This window comes from Leiobunum rupestre, chromosome 4 (assembly GCF_980474605.1).
Source record: "Leiobunum rupestre chromosome 4, qqLeiRupe1.1.hap1, whole genome shotgun sequence".
In the NCBI taxonomy this organism is placed as follows: domain Eukaryota; kingdom Metazoa; phylum Arthropoda; class Arachnida; order Opiliones; family Sclerosomatidae; genus Leiobunum; species Leiobunum rupestre.
This window is the reverse complement of record NC_143387.1, coordinates 40,831,556-40,847,676: the sequence shown is the minus strand read 5'-3', so window position 1 is coordinate 40,847,676 and position 16,121 is coordinate 40,831,556. Positions and strand designations below refer to the sequence as shown.

Sequence of the window (16,121 nt, the reverse complement as noted above, 5' to 3'; positions counted from 1 at the left end):
TGCGCTTCTGGGTTTTCAATGATAGAAACTTTTGAATTGAGCATAGTTTTTTCACTGTTTTCGGATATAAATAGAGATAAATCAGATCTCTCTAAGGTTTTAATTGTGTTCTTGTTATCAGTTATCCAAGTAGATGTGATCTTGAGACTTTTTTCCCCTCACTTTTTCTAGACATACTTTTCGACTCAAATCCAATTTATTTTATTTTTTTTGGTAAACTATTTTCCTTGCAATGGCTTTAAGCCATTCATTACATAAGATAGGATCATTAGGAATCTCAAGGAAAGACAACCCAGCGGTTTTATTTTTATCTGTAGATTTACAGAACGGTAAACAACAAACTATTACCATTTTAAATGATGTTTATTACGGGTTTTTTATTGAAACATAATAATTGAAGTTAAAAAAAGAGGCAAAACTGTGTTTTATTTACTATTCTCAGTTTTACATTTTTAAATCTCACGCGCGCGATACGACTCCAAGGCTTAAAATCCGATGAGGAGACGCTTCCTCACCTTAAAAATATCGGTGATTTCAAAAATAGATTGTGAGCGAACCAAATGATGGAAAATTACGATATTAGGCTTGAATTTATTAATGAAACTTACCTGAAATCATATAAGAAACTCGGCACTGACGTAAATCGGTAAAGTTACGAAAAAGGTTCGGAAAAGTGATCCACTTTACAAAATATTTTCCCATAGGAAAGCATTAGGAAGGTACTCCCGTATTTTGGCGCCCCAAGCGGAATATTTTCGAGTAAAACGTGAATTTCTCATACGCTCGTTAACATTGAGTCGTTTCAAGCTGGCGGGCCTTCTTGTGCGAGTACAGCGAGAACAGATCTAAGTTGGCCGTGGTTCAAGCCAATTATATGAACCTTGCGTTCAAGCGTCCGTAGCGTCACGTGGTCTGTCCAAAGAATTTAGACCCCAGGAATGGAAACTGCAGCTCTATCTAGTATAATTTACTTGTCCCTAGCCTCCAAAGGCAAACCTAGGTTGACGGGCTTATTTCCGGTTCTATTGATTCGCCTAGCCGGAAGCTCTCCCGTCAACTTGAGAGGTGAGACATTAACGGTTTTTCTTTCGATTCCTGGGGTCTATATTCTTTGGTCTGTCACTGTTGCCGGCAGTTATTTATAAAAGTTATTTACTATGGTCGAATGACAGGTCAAGTATTTCAAGAACATGTAAATCTTTGAGGAAAACACTTAAAACGACTACAGCATTACTTTTAGATTTGAAATTCCCGCCAAACTAGCTAAATACGTCATAAATGGGAGGTGCAATAATTTTGCCAAGATTTCAATAATTTTTTACCGTCGATACCATAATTTCCGTTTTAAAATCTGACAGCGGTGATCCCAATGGAATACGCTATCAGTCGGTGGAAAGTCATGGCTATGGTCATGGCGAGTGATGATCGTTGTAAAATTTGCCTAGTTCCACTTTTAAGTTTAATGAATTATGGTGATAATTTGTTATCTCATGAGAGAGATTGTGTTAAATCGAAAATTTCAAAGCGAGGTATTTTTTTTATATGTTAGATTTTATATTTAGTTATTAACTCTTTGAAAATTAACCAAATTTCAATTAAAAATATTCTAGCCTGTTCCAAGGGAATAGAATGTCAGGCAACTTTACCATATCATTATAAAAACTTTTCCCATGATGTACTTTCAAAATACCTATTAAAATGCATATCAACAGTTGATTCCAAAAAGACCAAAAGCGAACAAACTGTGTGTGCAAAAAGAACATCAACAATACTTGATTATGAAAGCCAACAAAAGGTTAATAGCGAGTCAAAAAAGATGAAATTCAGATCTTCCAAAACCATTCCTAAATTAGAGTCTCACACTCAACATCTTCATTCTGATAATCCAATTAAACCAAAATCAAAACTATCTACAACATCAACTTGTGGTGATATAAGTATCACAAGTTGCAATTTTTCAAATCAGGATAATGAATTGGAAAAAATCACATGTGATGTTGATGTAAATAGCTGGTCTTTTAGTGACTTTATGGATGAAGATACTCTACCTTTAGAAAATAATGATGTGAACCAAAATAACTTTCAAAAGAGTTTTGAACACTGTTTGAACAAACTCAATGAAAATGTTGTTGGGGAAATAAGTTATGTTGAAAATGACCAAGCTACGAAAAACACTGGTGATGAAGTTGAGTTTCAAGTAACAGATTCATTTGATGAAGAGATGTGTGATATAATTGCAGAAATTAACAAGGCGGATTCTCGGAAGCCTAATTTTCAAACAGTAGAAATAAAAAATGGTGGACCAAAGAAACAAGTTGCTATAACTTCTTATTTTGGAGGAAAAACTACTCTTAAATTTGTTGAAGAAAAACCAAATGCAAAATCCCCTAAAGCCAAATCTCACACTCAGAAGACAGAACGGAGTGTACATGTTAATGAAATAACATCAACTATAACTCATGAACCTCACAGAAGGCAATGGCCTTGCCCTTTTTACAAGAAAATTCCAGGTATATTTTGTAAGCTTTTATGAGACATAAGTACTTAAGATGGTTAGCAAAAATGATACTGTAAAACTGTTTAAGCTTAAGTCAGTTATACAATTCAGGAACCACCTTTGCTGTGGATGCATTTTGTTATGGAAATGTTCCTGGAGTAAAGCATTATTTTCTCAGTCATTTCCATTACGATCATTATAGAGGTTTAAACAAGAAATTTCAAGGCAATATTTATTGCAATAATGTAAGTTACAGTTCTACCAGAGTGCTACTATTTCCTAATTTATAAAATTTAATTTTTATTACTTTTAAATAGATAACTGGAAAACTCATTTCATTAAAACTTGGAATACCAGCTGCTTCCCTAAATATATTACCTATGGAAAAATCAACTGTAATTGATAATGTTGAAGTTAAACTCCTTGATGCAAATCAGTAAAACAATTTTTTTTATTTTTACTTTTAAATATACGTTGTATTCTATCAGAACCAGTTAATGTCAAAGTCAAAAAATGTGTGCAAAAGTTTTGATTCTCTACCTGTTTCCTTGGGATTTTCTAGTTTAATTTGTGTGTTTTCATAAAATGATAGTTGCCCAGGATCGGTTATGTTTCTATTTCGCCCTTGTACTGGCCCAATTGTTCTTCATACTGGTGACTTTCGTGCTCATCAGAAAATGGAATCTTATCCTGACCTTCTAAATTGTAAAATTGATCAGCTTTACTTGGACACAACGTAATGCAGAGATTTAATATATTTTATCTCTTTTTTTTTTTAATTCAAAATCATATCTAGGTATTTGGATCCGGTGTATAATTTCCCCTTACAAGAAGACATCATACAATTTGTAGTTACTCTTGTTCAACAAAATCTTTCAAGAAACCCAAAAACTTTATTTATTTGTGGTAGCTACACCATAGGGAAAGAAAGGGTTTTTATTTGTGAGTTTCATTTATTTATTACTGTTAAGTTCAAGCTTGTAGATGAAGCTTTATTGTGTATAATCATCGACAAATAACATGTTATTTGTCGATGGTCTAATTTACGTTCCGACAAGTTGCCCCTACACGTTTTTGAGGGGTGGCTTAACCTGTCGAATCTCACTTGAACTTTGACATATAATTTTACTTTCCATTTCTCAGCAATTGCAGAGAAGTTAAATTGTAAAATTTGGGCGTCAACTGAGAAATTAAGAATTCTTTCCTGTATAGAGAATACATCATTAGAAACAAGGTTAACGAAAAATCCTAATTTTGCACAAATACATGTTCTTGCTATGAACCAACTCAATTTCAAGGTACTGTAAATGTTTTTTGACAGTTTATTTTTTGAGATGAAAGAATAATCTAATGAAGTTTTTGCAGGGACTCCAAGATCACCTAAATAAATTCAATGGTATTTTTAACACAATATTAGCTATAAAACCTACAGGTTGGGAATATCAAGTAGGAAGTACTATTTCCACCTTAGCAAATACTAGGCCAAAGTCCAGTGGTTCGGTTACTATTTATGGTATTTATTTTTAAAGAGTAGTAGCGCTTTTTCACTATTTTGATTTTGTAAATTTTGGTGCTATTAGAAGCTAAAAGTTAGCGTGGCAGATCGAATTAAGCTAATAATATTTATACATTTTCTTTACATCACACTCCTCCAATAATTTAAGGTGAAAGACTACTATATAAATGGCGTTTTAGTTCTAGTAATATTTACACCCAAAATCTTTATTTCTGTGTTTAGATGAAGCTTTCCTTCAGTGCTTGAAATAAATTTGGTGATTTTTAATTCAATAGTTTAACAGATATAAAATCATAATTCAAGTCTAGTTTTTAGTGAGTCCACCTTTTTTACACCTTGGAATTGGTTTTACATAATAATAATATAATACTAATTTTATTTTGAATGTTAAAATATAAAAACTATTTTAACCACTAGAGGAAAGTGCATGAAAACTAGTATTACGAATGTTGGTAGAAAAATTAAAGCTTTCTACTTTTAATAAAACTATAGAAGACAATGACTACAGTTCAGGATACATATGTCACAGATCCCAGCCTATGCGTTGGATCACAATGTGGTGTAGCCAGCAACTACTCTTTCTGCATTGCGTTTGCAAGTTATCTCCCCTCTGGTTAAGGGGGTTTTCCCCTGAGTTCTTCAGTTTCCCCTTTTGATAAAAACTTGTGGAGGTTAGTGTAGGCAGATTTTGGCTCTCAGCCTCTACCCTGCTAAGCATTGTAGACCGGCCAAATGAAATAAAAGTCAATAAAATTCTCTAATGACTTGGGCCTAAGGTGGTGCTTTGGGTATTAGCGTAGCTGGTTATTAACTCTTAAATTGCCCTGTAATATGCTAAAACGTTTTTATTTGGTGAAAGAGTGCTCATCCATTATTTAAGCAATTAACAAGTTCATTTTTAATTTTATAATTTTTTACAGGAATACCTTATAGTGAGCATTCTAGTTTTAATGAGCTGAAGAAGTTTGTGAAATTTTTACATCCAAAGAAGATAATACCAACTGTTGGAGGTAATCCAAAAAAGAGGAATGAAATGCACAGTATACTTAACTCTTGGTTGAGCTAATAAACATTTGCAAGTTTTTTTGTTATTAAATTCTAGTTAAAATTTTATAAAAGATTTATTGTAATGAATAATAATTACTCTATGGTTTGTGTTTTTATTGTATTTTAATTTCCACATTAATAAAAATAATACACAAAACAGACACTTTTTACAATAAGATGGTTTAATTTTTACAATATGACACATGAACATTGATTAGTCTTCTTCGCCTGAAATGTAAAAATTGTAGATTTCCAAATTATTATCTTGACTGAGAAAAAAAAAGTTATTGAAAGAAACAAATTGGTTTTAATATCCTAAATTGAATATACATGCGAAGTAGATTTTTACTGAATTTTTAATCACTCTTAATTCTGGAAAGGGTAAGAAAAAAAATTCCACTGTACCGTTTTATAGAACGCTTTAGAGTGGTCAGTTAGAACAGCAGATTTTTGGACCAGTTCATCTAGGTTCTCTCCTCTTTGCAACACAGCTTGTATTGTGTTGTGCTTAAAAAGCAAACATTATTTTAATGCTGAAGTTTCTTATATGGCCATTAACAAACCAATTGCATGTTGGCCTAGAGTTGGAAAATTTTTTATACCATTATAATTTTAGTTTCATCAAGATCCTCCTGAATTTTAGTCATTGCATCCGCTTGTTTAGGGTTCTATTCAAAAATATTAGTTAAATATTCATATCATAATATATATTTAGCTTGTTGATACAAATCAAGAGTTCAAAGAATACTAAAAAAGGTTAAAAATTCCATAAAATAAGGGGTAAATAAATATAATTAAACCATAATTATTATTTTTTATGCGTTTTTGATTCTAAAACTTATTTGTTCAGAGTTTCGCCCATTTGTTGTTCCCAATGAGTCAATGACCTATTGGTACAAGTAACTCTTAAGTTTTTTAAATATCTTTAAATTCACCTAGGGTTTAGCTTTTTTGGCGTTTGATTTATGGACCTTTTAACCTTTTCACATTTTTATATTATTTAATTTAATTTACTTGGTAAGTGGCCAAATATTTATCAAGGCCTATGAAGGGTGTTGCACTAAAAATTAAATTAATTTACATTTACTAGAAATAAACTATTAACCCTCTTATTTCCAAGTTTATAAATACTCACCTTTGCTCACCTTCAGACCATACATGTGCAGGGACTTTTGAGGCAAAATCATCTAATACCTTAAATAAACAATTTAATACAATCCCAACAATAGGAGGAACACTTTGATATTACTCACTTTCATTAAGAGTGTATGTGCTACTCTGCTTGGATATTCTTGGTCTGATATCACTACTCCAGCTAAATTGTCTGCTCTTACATAACAGTGGCAGGTATACTCTTTTTCATGAACTGATGAACGTGTAGTTGACAAAGTTCTTTCTACAACAACTTGACTGGTGAATCGCATAAATTCTTGCACACTAGTAATAGGTATGAAATTAATTACTGATCATCTACAAGTAATTATTATTGCTCAATTAATACCTAGAACGTTGAAAAAAGCTAAATGATGATACATCGCTACAAGATTTGAGGTGTGTTGCTTTAGTTGGCATTTTGTAATACACCCCAAGATAATATAATTTGACCATTTTGATTTTTAATTTCTTCAGTTCCAGAAAATCCTATGAAATATGGAAGCTGTTTAACTGAAGAAACTAACTGTATAGTCATAAATCTTTTATTATAAACTTAAATTTTACTTTGAACCAATGTGAAGCAACTATAGTGAAAAAAATGGAGTCTGGCCTAATTATTTAATTGGTTTCTACAAATACAAAATTATAATTTAGTGCTTAAATGAAGCCTTTCCTTACACGACCATTTAACACCATTGTTGACTCAGTGTTGCCAATGTTCGAAACTTGAAATTCCGATTGCTGAATTGTAAATTTACCACGAATTCCCACAACCCTATTTAGCCCAAGTGTTTCCACTTTGCGGCGAAAACCATAGAAATCTCATAGGTAACTAGAATGCTGCCGCCTACGGCCGAGCTTGACGCCAGTTCGCCTTGAACCTTCAGCCAATGAGAGGCCGTAGAGTGGTTCCGCCAAGGAGGATAATAATAGTACCTACAATACTTTCACAATGGATAATTGCTGTAAATCGCGACAACTGGACACCTTCAAATCATGATTTAATTTGTAATGATCACTTTTTAGAACGGGATATACAAATTGTAAATGGCAAAAGGTGGGTCACGCGGCAGCCAAAAAACTCCGGTTTTGTTTCCATAGAATTAAAACAAGTAAAAATAGTCTACATTATTTTTTTATTTAATGTAAAGAAATTACATCCACTTGAAAGTAAAATAGAAAAAGGCGGTGATGCTAATGTCTCACCTTTAAAGGGGTCCCTCACTCACAACAGGGGGAGGCACAGGGGTCACAAAAAAACTGGTTTTGAAGCACACTGCAAGTCTGGATTTTATGTTACTACTATGCCTCCCCCTGTTGTGAGTGATGGATCCCTTTAAGTTTTGATCAAGGATCATTTCGTGTAGGTTTAATTATGTTATTATAATTTGAGCGAGATCTCTTTGGTTTTTAGCCAACTTTGTTAAGTTGTTATGAAGAGATATTCCTCTCTCTATAAAAGAAATGTAGTCTAAGAACTAGAACTTTCTGTATTACAAAATATTGTTCCCAAATCTCCAATTCTCCGCGAACATTTGTTTGATGCTGAAGTTGGAATCTAACATCATCGCATCAGTTTGATTAAGAAAGTTATCAATTTATATTACAAGCTCAGACTCCACAAATTAGCGCAGGACAAAAATATAGAAATGATGGTTCAAGCTATCAGACTTAAATTGTCAAAGCTAATTTTATTTCAGGGACAATAGCTACATACCTTTTGTAGAAGCATCCATTTACTTTTGTTTACAATTTAGAATCGCAGAATATTCCCATAACAAGCCATAACCACAACACCTGTATAGTAAACGAGTTACTTAAGCCTTTGACAAAATTCGTCAATTAGAATTTTTTAATTTTTTATTAAAAGATCATCTGCTGCTTTTTATTAGGGTTTCGAAAGAATTAATTGACTTATTAACAAATTATAATTAAAATTAACCTTATCACAGCCGAAATATTCGCGAATCACGTCTGAGTACCTAAAAGATTACAAACACGAACATGTGTGACGTGTCACGTGATGATTTTATATTTTATCACCTAATCGACAGGCGTCACTTAAACGTGGACCACAGGAATACGGAACAAATACCGGTTGTCTGCTTGGCGTCGCCTCCCTATTAACCGCCCGTAGAATCTTGGGTCTATTTCTTTATTATGTCTATGATAGGACCGGCGAAAACTGGTAAAATTGCCCCTAAAATAGGCGAAAATCTCGACGGCCGAGTGGAAACACTGTTTAAACCCCGCCCACAACGAAAACTCTACGGAAAACATGCCCAAAATTAAAAAAAAAATAATTTTAAAAAGAACTTTTTAAAACTAAGTTTTACACATTTTGATTGATTGTAGTATTACGAGGCGCCTCCTTTATACTTTTAAAAAATTCCAAAATTCACGAGTATACACTGTCATAGAAAATTTTGATCATACTATTGATAGTCAAATAAAAAAAATAGGATAAATACCCGCAGACATGGAAATACCATAGTTATAAGAAATGTATATAAAGGTCTAGATAAATTTCGGGGCGTCTAAGCCTAACATAAAATACGGAATTGACACCTAGCAGACACCGAGGAAGGCACGTGACCAAGAGCGCGAGCTCTCTTAGCATTTTAGTACTAAGTGCTTGACCTTTCCGCAGGCCGTTGTCTTTAGACACCATCTGCTGGTGACTTTTAGTATCATTTTTAAGCAGGAGACAATGGCTCTCGCGACGATAGCACAAGAGCTTTCTTACCGATAGATAGCGCCTTATAAGGATAGCCTGCATAAATTACGCGTTTCTGCTAGCTGTCAACTCCGTATTCACTCCCTTTGAAATATTTTATCTAGACCTTTATATACGTTTCCTATATCTATGGGAAATACCCACAAAATCTACGTTTTTGAAAAAAAAAATTACTAGGGATGTTAATTTTCCGGAAAAATAAAATGCGGAAAATTTTCCAGAAAAGTTTCCGGAAAGTTTTCCGAATTGCGGAAAATTTTCCGCAAATCGGAAAAATAAAAATTTGAAACATAAATTACCTTTTAAGGGTTTTTAATGTTTTTAACTTTTTATCGATATAAAATGTCTAATATCAGTAAACATACTACAAAACATTAATAGCGTTACATTGTTAATCGGTTTAAACTAGTCTAGAGGTTTAGTTTTACTTTCAGATTCGAAAAAATGAGGAGAAAATACCGCTTTATTTCAATTTGCAAACAAAATATTAGACTAATCATGGAATGAAAACTTTTTTTTATTTTTTTCGGAAAAATACGGAAAATTTTCCGGAAAAGAGGCCTCGGTCATTTTCCGGAAAATTATCCGAGCCGGAAATTTTCCGACTTACAACACTAAAAATTACCCTTTTCCCACAGAGTCAAAATGGTCCCCAAAAATTCCCACAATATGGGAAATTTCCACAATTTAAAAAACATATTAAATTAAAATTTAGAGGGCTGGTGTGCAAATATCATTTTTTGGGGATCGAATCGAATAGCAAATATTATTTTTCAAGGCACGTCAAATATCAAATCGAATATTTATAACTTCATATAATTTGGTCGAATATTTTTAGAGCAAAATTTTAAACCAGTTAACTGATCAAATACCAAATAGTATTTCGAATACCACAGAATTCAACGTATTTGGTTTTGAAATAACCAAATAGCTTGCATATTTGTCAAAAAAATAAAAAGTAATAGAAATCACTGTTCATTTTACTTGCAATAGTAAAATGTATAATTTATATTTTATTTTATTTAATAAATTTAAACTATAATACTAAACTTTTTCAAAGAAAACGTTTACAAACAAAATTTGAAATACATTTTTAAAGTTTAACTACCCCAGGTCCAAGTCAGCTAGCGACTTTTATTTTTTAGTAACTACTAACTACAATTAAAATCAAAGTATCTGCTATATTTTTCATGCTTCGGCCCATGCTTTCGCTAAGAAGTTTTAATACATACGGTATGAATAATGGACGTGCAAGTTACTCTTTATATGGTCCTTGTCGCTGTGGCCTAAAGAGAGGTGCCAGAAATAAGCACTAGTTCGGAAATTTCACAGCGTTCTCCTCTGATGGCCTTGAAACTCAACAAATTAGAAAAAGACCCGCGGTTATTCGACCAGTTTGCAAACTATTTGAAAATACCAAATACTTTTTTACTATCTTTTCGAACATTCGACTATTTGATTAAGAAAAACAAGTTAGAAGAATCGAATATTTGATTTGGTATTCGATCGAATTATTTGGTCTGACCAAATATTTTGCACACCCGTAGTAAAATTATTGCACTAACCCCTTGCGTAGTTTAAATTTTTGGCATGACTAAACTATTAATAATAATACCTTATTGTCAGGATAGAGGAAGTGAGATACACTTATTGGGCTCCTGAATACGCACTTATATTACGTACACGAAGCAGTCAAAGACAAGAATAACATAAAACCAAATAAAAGAATACAAAACAAGATTATCAATACCAACACAAGAAAGAGATTTTAAAAAAATAAACAAAGGGGGCAAGTGATTAAAGAGACGGGAAATGACATACAGTTACGAAAAATTAAATTGTGTTTTCCATTGGGATTGCTCAAAGATTGACAAGCAATATTTATGGAAGACCCCTTCAATTTTTAAATTTCCCTGTACAGTGGCGCCAAATATTTTTAAAGCCAAAGGCAAGAGCAGCTAGAGCTGCAAGGTTTGGTGTTCCACACCAAATACCTGAGGTTATATTCCCTTTAAGGCATAGCAAAAACACGACGTTCTATTAAGAGGTGAAAAGATTCCATTATTTTAACAAGCAATTACTTGTAGGTCCTGGCGCTAGAAGATAATGATAATACAAGGTGGAGAATTCGAGTGAGCTTTTAGAGTTCGAGTGACTTTATATATACATTGTTAAAAATTAAACGTTATCCGTTAAAAAACTCCGTTACAATGAAAAAACCATTAAATCAGGGGGGAAAGGGAAAAATCGATATCGTTTTTTTCAACCGTGCAAGCAGCATGTCTTCTCTGCACGAGACGAATATTCATAAAGGCCAGTTATTAGGCAACGACTGCCATGGTCTGCTGTCTCATTGCCTGGGATACCCACATGAGCAGGGTACCACAGGAAGGTGATTGAGCTTGGGTATTTTTCACATATATCGTGAATAATCGTAATCACAGGATCCTTAGACCAAGCGCAAAGTTGGAAGAGGGTACTCATTGAGTTCAAACAAACCACCAGGGCCCCAGTGAGATGAGCTGACCCATTGTATCCGAGATTGCGATAGCTCCGCCCGCCAATCCCGAATCCAGAGTAGTGGAGCTGTTTGTATCACTGTGGCCACCCAAGCTTAAGGTTCGAGAGTCGCGTACGCAACGCCTCCAAGGTACTGTGGGTTTTTGACGACGAGAGCCACCGCGGGACAAGTTCCGGCATTACAGCCACATCGCCTCACTCCCAGGTGACTGATGAAATTGCACCAACTGCAGCAAAGATCATGCCTTCGATCCGCAACAGTACTACGAGGCTAAGGCTTTCTGCGTAAACTGTAAGGGACAGACAGTTTTAAGTCGCTGTACTACCACTCCTACAGGAGAGAGAAATCGGTGCTACATTTCCGGAAAGAAGGAAATGTCTCCAGGGACATAGTGCGCCAGAAATCGTACGACATAGAAAGCAGGCTGACATAGGAGTCCAACACCGAAGCGCCCCCTCCACCAGCGGGTGCTTCTAGGAAATTTTGACTTCTCTCGGGTGCGGGATCTGCAGGTATAGTGGAGCCCCTTCCTGGTAACAATGGACATGATCAGACGTCTTAATAAACTCCAGTGGAACATAAACGGCCTACCTGCGTGGCTTTGAAACATTTTATCGCCTTCGGATACTTTGAACTTTAATTTCGGTTGCTACGAGATATTTTGAGCGCACTATCTTTCCAAGCCTCCTCTCGCTATGAGGGCTTCGACGGAATTCTTCACACACCTATTATGTGGCGTGGACACATCGTCCATCATTGTAGGGAACTTCAATGTGCACAACTCTCTCTTGGATCTCCACCATACTGACACTCAAAGGGACGCATACTGACTTGGTGGCAGGCAATTGACTCTCTGGTTCTTCAAATTACTGGGAACGCCACTCGTCACCTAACTCATAAGTCTGATGGTGTATTAGATCTGGCCTTCACTAGCCCGGAACTCGCCCTGGATCTTCCCTGGGTAGTCTTAAACCCAGGTACCAAACCACCTCCCCATCTCTATTGGTGTCTCTCAGGCTGGCTCTACTCGTCAGGCTGGGCCTGCTCATTGGTGCTACCAAAGCGCAGATTGGAAACGCTTCAGAATATCTATGGATAACTCCCTTGCCAATACTACTCTCACATACGCACTACGCAGTCCGTGGTGGAATCGTTGGAAATTCTTGTGTTAGAAACGGGTCTCGCATCAAGGATAATCTTGTATTATCCTTCCATACCATACAGGTGAAAAGTTTCCATTATTCTAACAAGCACTATACAAATAGTAACTTGCAGGTCCTGGCCCTCGGATATATTACTTTTTGACGATTTCCTTGAAGATGTTTAATTGAAGCGCCTCAGGAATCCATATCTCTACTTGGAATGCTTATCCTGCCGTATCGCGTATGGTAATTCACTCCTGACGGCTTTGGTCCCGCCTATGAGAGAAAAAACCCCTCTGCGCGCACTTCCCTCTCACGTAGTTATTTGTTTAGTCAAAAAAACCGTCAGCCACATCGAGACGAAAATCTGCTGCCATAAGCATTCCAAGTAGAGGTATGTATTCCTCAGACCCTATATAATTTATATATTGTATATTGATTTTGGTGTGAATGCGACGTTGCCATATACACCAATAAATCCTTTTAAGAAAACGATAAAACCCCAACTATCGCACGTGGTGTGAAGGCTCACCGCCACATACACCATATTCACTGCCTAACGTTTCAGAAACGCATTATCACCAAAAATGGCATTTCGAGATAAACCGATTTTTTTAATTCTTATGAAAAATAACAATACTACAGTATTTAAGTAAGTGAAAACCATAGAAATCTCATAGGTAACTAGAATGCTGCCGCCTATGGCCGAGCTTGTCGCCAGTTCGTTTTGAACCTTCAGCCAATGAGAGGCCGTAGAGTGGTTCCGCCAATCATCCTTCTTGGTTTCGCTACTATCGCGGGAGCTAGGTGATGTCATTCGCTATGGTGACATTAAATTCTTGGCAGAACCACTCTTTGAGCTCTGATTGGCTGAGACCTGGCTATCGTCTGCCACGGCGTTTGGTCCATTTGCCAGTTACACGGCAGCATTCTAGTTACCTATGAGATTTCTATGGTGAAAACTAGTTGTTAGGGGTTTCTTTTAGTCGAAAATCCTAAAAATAACCACGAATATCGCCAAAATTAAGTAAATCTCAGAATAATTTGACATAATGGATTTGTACGTTTATATTTGACAAAAATCTTGGAAGAAACGCATTATGTGGTATAATAATACTGAGTAACGGCCATTCCGACTGTTATCCATAGAAATCGGATAACAAACTAGAATGGCTGGCAGACCACCGATTAGATTCTTGTTTAAAACGACAGTAATACCCTTTATTGCCTAAAATTTACCAACCTTGAGTAATACCATCTACACCGCGCGCACGAAGCTTATTTTAACTGGTGATCAGGTCTACTATGTGAATAACGTATTTACAGGTGTTGTTGATTCATTAGTGGTCTTTTTCACTTTCTTTAACGGTTTTAGCTGTAAGTGCAAAGCAAGATGTGGTTTCGGATTCATATTTTTTGAAAGGTAAATACAGCATTTCTTTGTTATTTTACGAGATGATAGATTATCTTTTGAATAATTGTTGTAACTTATCTTTATTATTAAAAAAATAGTTTAAGGTATTTAGGTCTAGTAAGGCCTAGCCGTAAGCTAATGTTATGCAATTATATGTTACCTAGTTAGCTCATATCCAAAGTTAAATTTTTCTTCTCTGTTTGTTGGGAATTTGACCTTGGTCGCATTGGCCTAACTATTTATAATACTTAGTTTATAGTAGGTTTTCAGTTGGCTTCTGTTAAAATTAGATGTACTTTTGTTTAGAGAAACTGTCTTTGCTAAAGGATTATATAAGGTATCAACCAAGTATATTCTTGCTGGCTCTGAGGTCTACATCTAGCGTTGAAATAATACACAATGTATATACTAATTTAAAGTATTAAATATAATTTATTATACGTTTGATTCGCTCGCGTTCTACAAGTCAAAGAGTCTCATCAGTGTCGTGTTTTCTTTTCAAAGCATTGTGGATTTAATCCTTATTCAGACTCACATCATTTTATTTCACACAACCTTCACAATAGCTTCATTTTCAAGCGATTTATTGCAGAAATAACAAGAGTTAGCTGGGTGGTAAATTTTAAACGCGGTTACATGAAGAGCGGCGGACGCGTTTTAAGTCAACGAAGGCGCAAAATTGTAAGACGCGTTTCGGGTACAACGTTAAAACCGCGAATACGACACAACGATTGCTCGTATGAAAAATGTTCATAGAACATTTTATGTAGGAAATAGCTGGGCCCTAATGTTCGTAATTGGGTTTATAGCCGTACATACAATACTAACGTAGATATTCGCGATAAACAATTACTGTAAACCGGTTTCCCTCATAATCATTGCGGGTAAAACAACTATTTCTAACAGTAACCTGTGAAAAGATATGTTTTGTTTGAGTAATTACTCCTAAAATATTTAATTAACCACTCTTCATTTCTTTATTTAAAAAAAAGCTTTCTATGATTTGAAAGAAACGCGTTTTCTAGTGCGTTCTTAGCGATTGGAAATTATGTTAAAAGAAAACTATTTCTAACACCAAAGATAATTTAAACTCGTACCCTAGATTCGAATACTGAGAGCTTTCCCATTGACGTTTTTGTTACGAAGCGTTTACCCTTTTCCGGCACGTGACCTCAGAAAAATCGGGCCCCATCAGTTGCGGTAAGGCGCAAACCATGGAGCGAATTTTTTCTGAGTTCCAGCGGCAAGTGGGTAAACGCTATCGGCAACGCCCGAGAGAGTTATTTCGAATCTAGGCCTTCTAGGGTATGAGTTTAAATTATCTTTGCTAACACTAACCTGTGAAAAGATGTTTCCTTTTGTGTATTTACTCTTACACGATTTAATTGCGCAATTTTGAGCCATTCTTCAACTTTAATTAAACATAAGTCGCTTTAAAGATGTAAAAAAAACCGCGTTAGCGTCGAGCTAAAGTCGCCCATTTAATCTTAGGTGAAAATAGAGTGTTAGTTCACCAGTTAGGCGCAGATGGCGTAACTTTCGTTGCCAGCCAAACGAAAAGCATGGGCCAAAGGCAGGGGTTTTTTTAAAGTTCTAATCGGACCACGCCACAAAATTTCAAAAATCGTTCTAGTTTGTTATCCGATTTCTATGCTGTTATCCTGGAAATTCCGCTGAAGAAATTAGAGCAGACTAAATTATACGAAATGAAGACTAATTTTGGTTAATAACAAGTTTAACAAGCCAGGAGTAGTGGCTCACTCCTGTAATCCCAGGCGTCCGGGAGGCAGAGTTTGTGGATGGCCATGTGAGGACGACCACCAATCCCCCAACGGGTGGTCGGAATACTTCCGCCACGGGTGTCCCCACCCCTGTCCCCACGTATCCCCCCGCTGGCGTGGCCGTTACACATATCTCGCCCTGATTAAACAGATGGTGTCTTCGCCGGGCCCGCGGTCTTCTCAGACTCATATCAGCCCTTTCTTCTTTGAATAAAAAAAAAAAGTTTAACAACATAATACGTTTCTGCAAATTTCAGACGGTCGTTAATGCGTTTCTGAGGAGTATTTTCGAAAACTTTCGATTGTAATGC

At 35.5% G+C, this 16,121-nt stretch overlaps 2 protein-coding genes across 5 annotated transcripts; one reads left to right on the top strand and one right to left on the bottom strand.

The window, feature by feature from the left end:
- The first annotated feature begins 1,383 nt into the window (after nucleotides 1-1,383).
- LOC149947800 (DNA cross-link repair 1A protein-like) lies at nucleotides 1,384-5,211 on the top strand. 3 transcript variants are annotated; one of them, XR_016480409.1, is made up of 10 exons: nucleotides 1,384-1,529; nucleotides 1,611-2,510; nucleotides 2,609-2,742; nucleotides 2,815-2,933; nucleotides 3,090-3,233; nucleotides 3,294-3,439; nucleotides 3,641-3,795; nucleotides 3,863-4,010; nucleotides 4,078-4,161; nucleotides 4,236-4,331. XR_016480409.1 is itself a non-coding variant. In XM_090172350.1 (9 exons), the coding sequence occupies exons 1-9, from the start codon at nucleotides 1,400-1,402 to the stop codon at nucleotides 5,077-5,079; spliced, it is 2,022 nt and encodes a 673-aa protein (XP_090028476.1). In that variant the 5' UTR covers nucleotides 1,384-1,399; the 3' UTR covers nucleotides 5,080-5,211. The 3 variants fall into 3 exon arrangements, 2 of the variants coding, with proteins under 2 accessions (XP_090028476.1, XP_090028477.1); XM_090172350.1 differs by lacking the exons at nucleotides 4,078-4,161; nucleotides 4,236-4,331 and adding an exon at nucleotides 4,934-5,211; XM_090172351.1 differs by lacking the exon at nucleotides 4,236-4,331 and having other exon boundaries at nucleotides 4,078-4,204.
- Nucleotides 5,160-6,995, bottom strand: Ykt6 (YKT6 v-SNARE homolog). Of its 2 annotated transcripts, none has more exons than XM_090172354.1 (8): nucleotides 6,780-6,995; nucleotides 6,562-6,725; nucleotides 6,314-6,497; nucleotides 6,196-6,254; nucleotides 6,075-6,120; nucleotides 5,663-5,728; nucleotides 5,466-5,567; nucleotides 5,160-5,288 (listed from the first exon to the last, which is right to left on the bottom strand). In XM_090172354.1, the coding sequence occupies exons 2-8, from the start codon at nucleotides 6,666-6,668 to the stop codon at nucleotides 5,250-5,252; spliced, it is 603 nt and encodes a 200-aa protein (XP_090028480.1). In that variant the 5' UTR covers nucleotides 6,669-6,725; nucleotides 6,780-6,995; the 3' UTR covers nucleotides 5,160-5,249. The 2 variants fall into 2 exon arrangements, with proteins under 2 accessions (XP_090028480.1, XP_090028478.1); XM_090172352.1 differs by having other exon boundaries at nucleotides 6,562-6,701; nucleotides 6,780-6,994.
- Nucleotides 6,996-16,121: the final 9,126 nt, after the last annotated feature.

Coding starts and splice junctions, on each gene's coding strand:
- LOC149947800 (XM_090172350.1), top strand. CDS start 1,400: ATGGCTATGGTCATGGCGAGTGATGATCGTTGTAAAATTTGCCTAGTT. Junction 3,234..3,293: donor CAGCTTTACTTGGACACAAC/GTAATGCAGAGA, acceptor AATCATATCTAG/GTATTTGGATCCGGTGTATA. Junction 3,440..3,640: donor GAAAGAAAGGGTTTTTATTT/GTGAGTTTCATT, acceptor TCCATTTCTCAG/CAATTGCAGAGAAGTTAAAT.
- Ykt6 (XM_090172354.1), bottom strand. CDS start 6,668: ATGGTCAAATTATATTATCTTGGGGTGTATTACAAAATGCCAACTAAA. Junction 6,255..6,313: donor CACATACACTCTTAATGAAA/GTGAGTAATATC, acceptor TGTTTATTTAAG/GTATTAGATGATTTTGCCTC. Junction 5,729..6,074: donor AATATTTGGCCACTTACCAA/GTAAATTAAATT, acceptor ATTTTTGAATAG/AACCCTAAACAAGCGGATGC.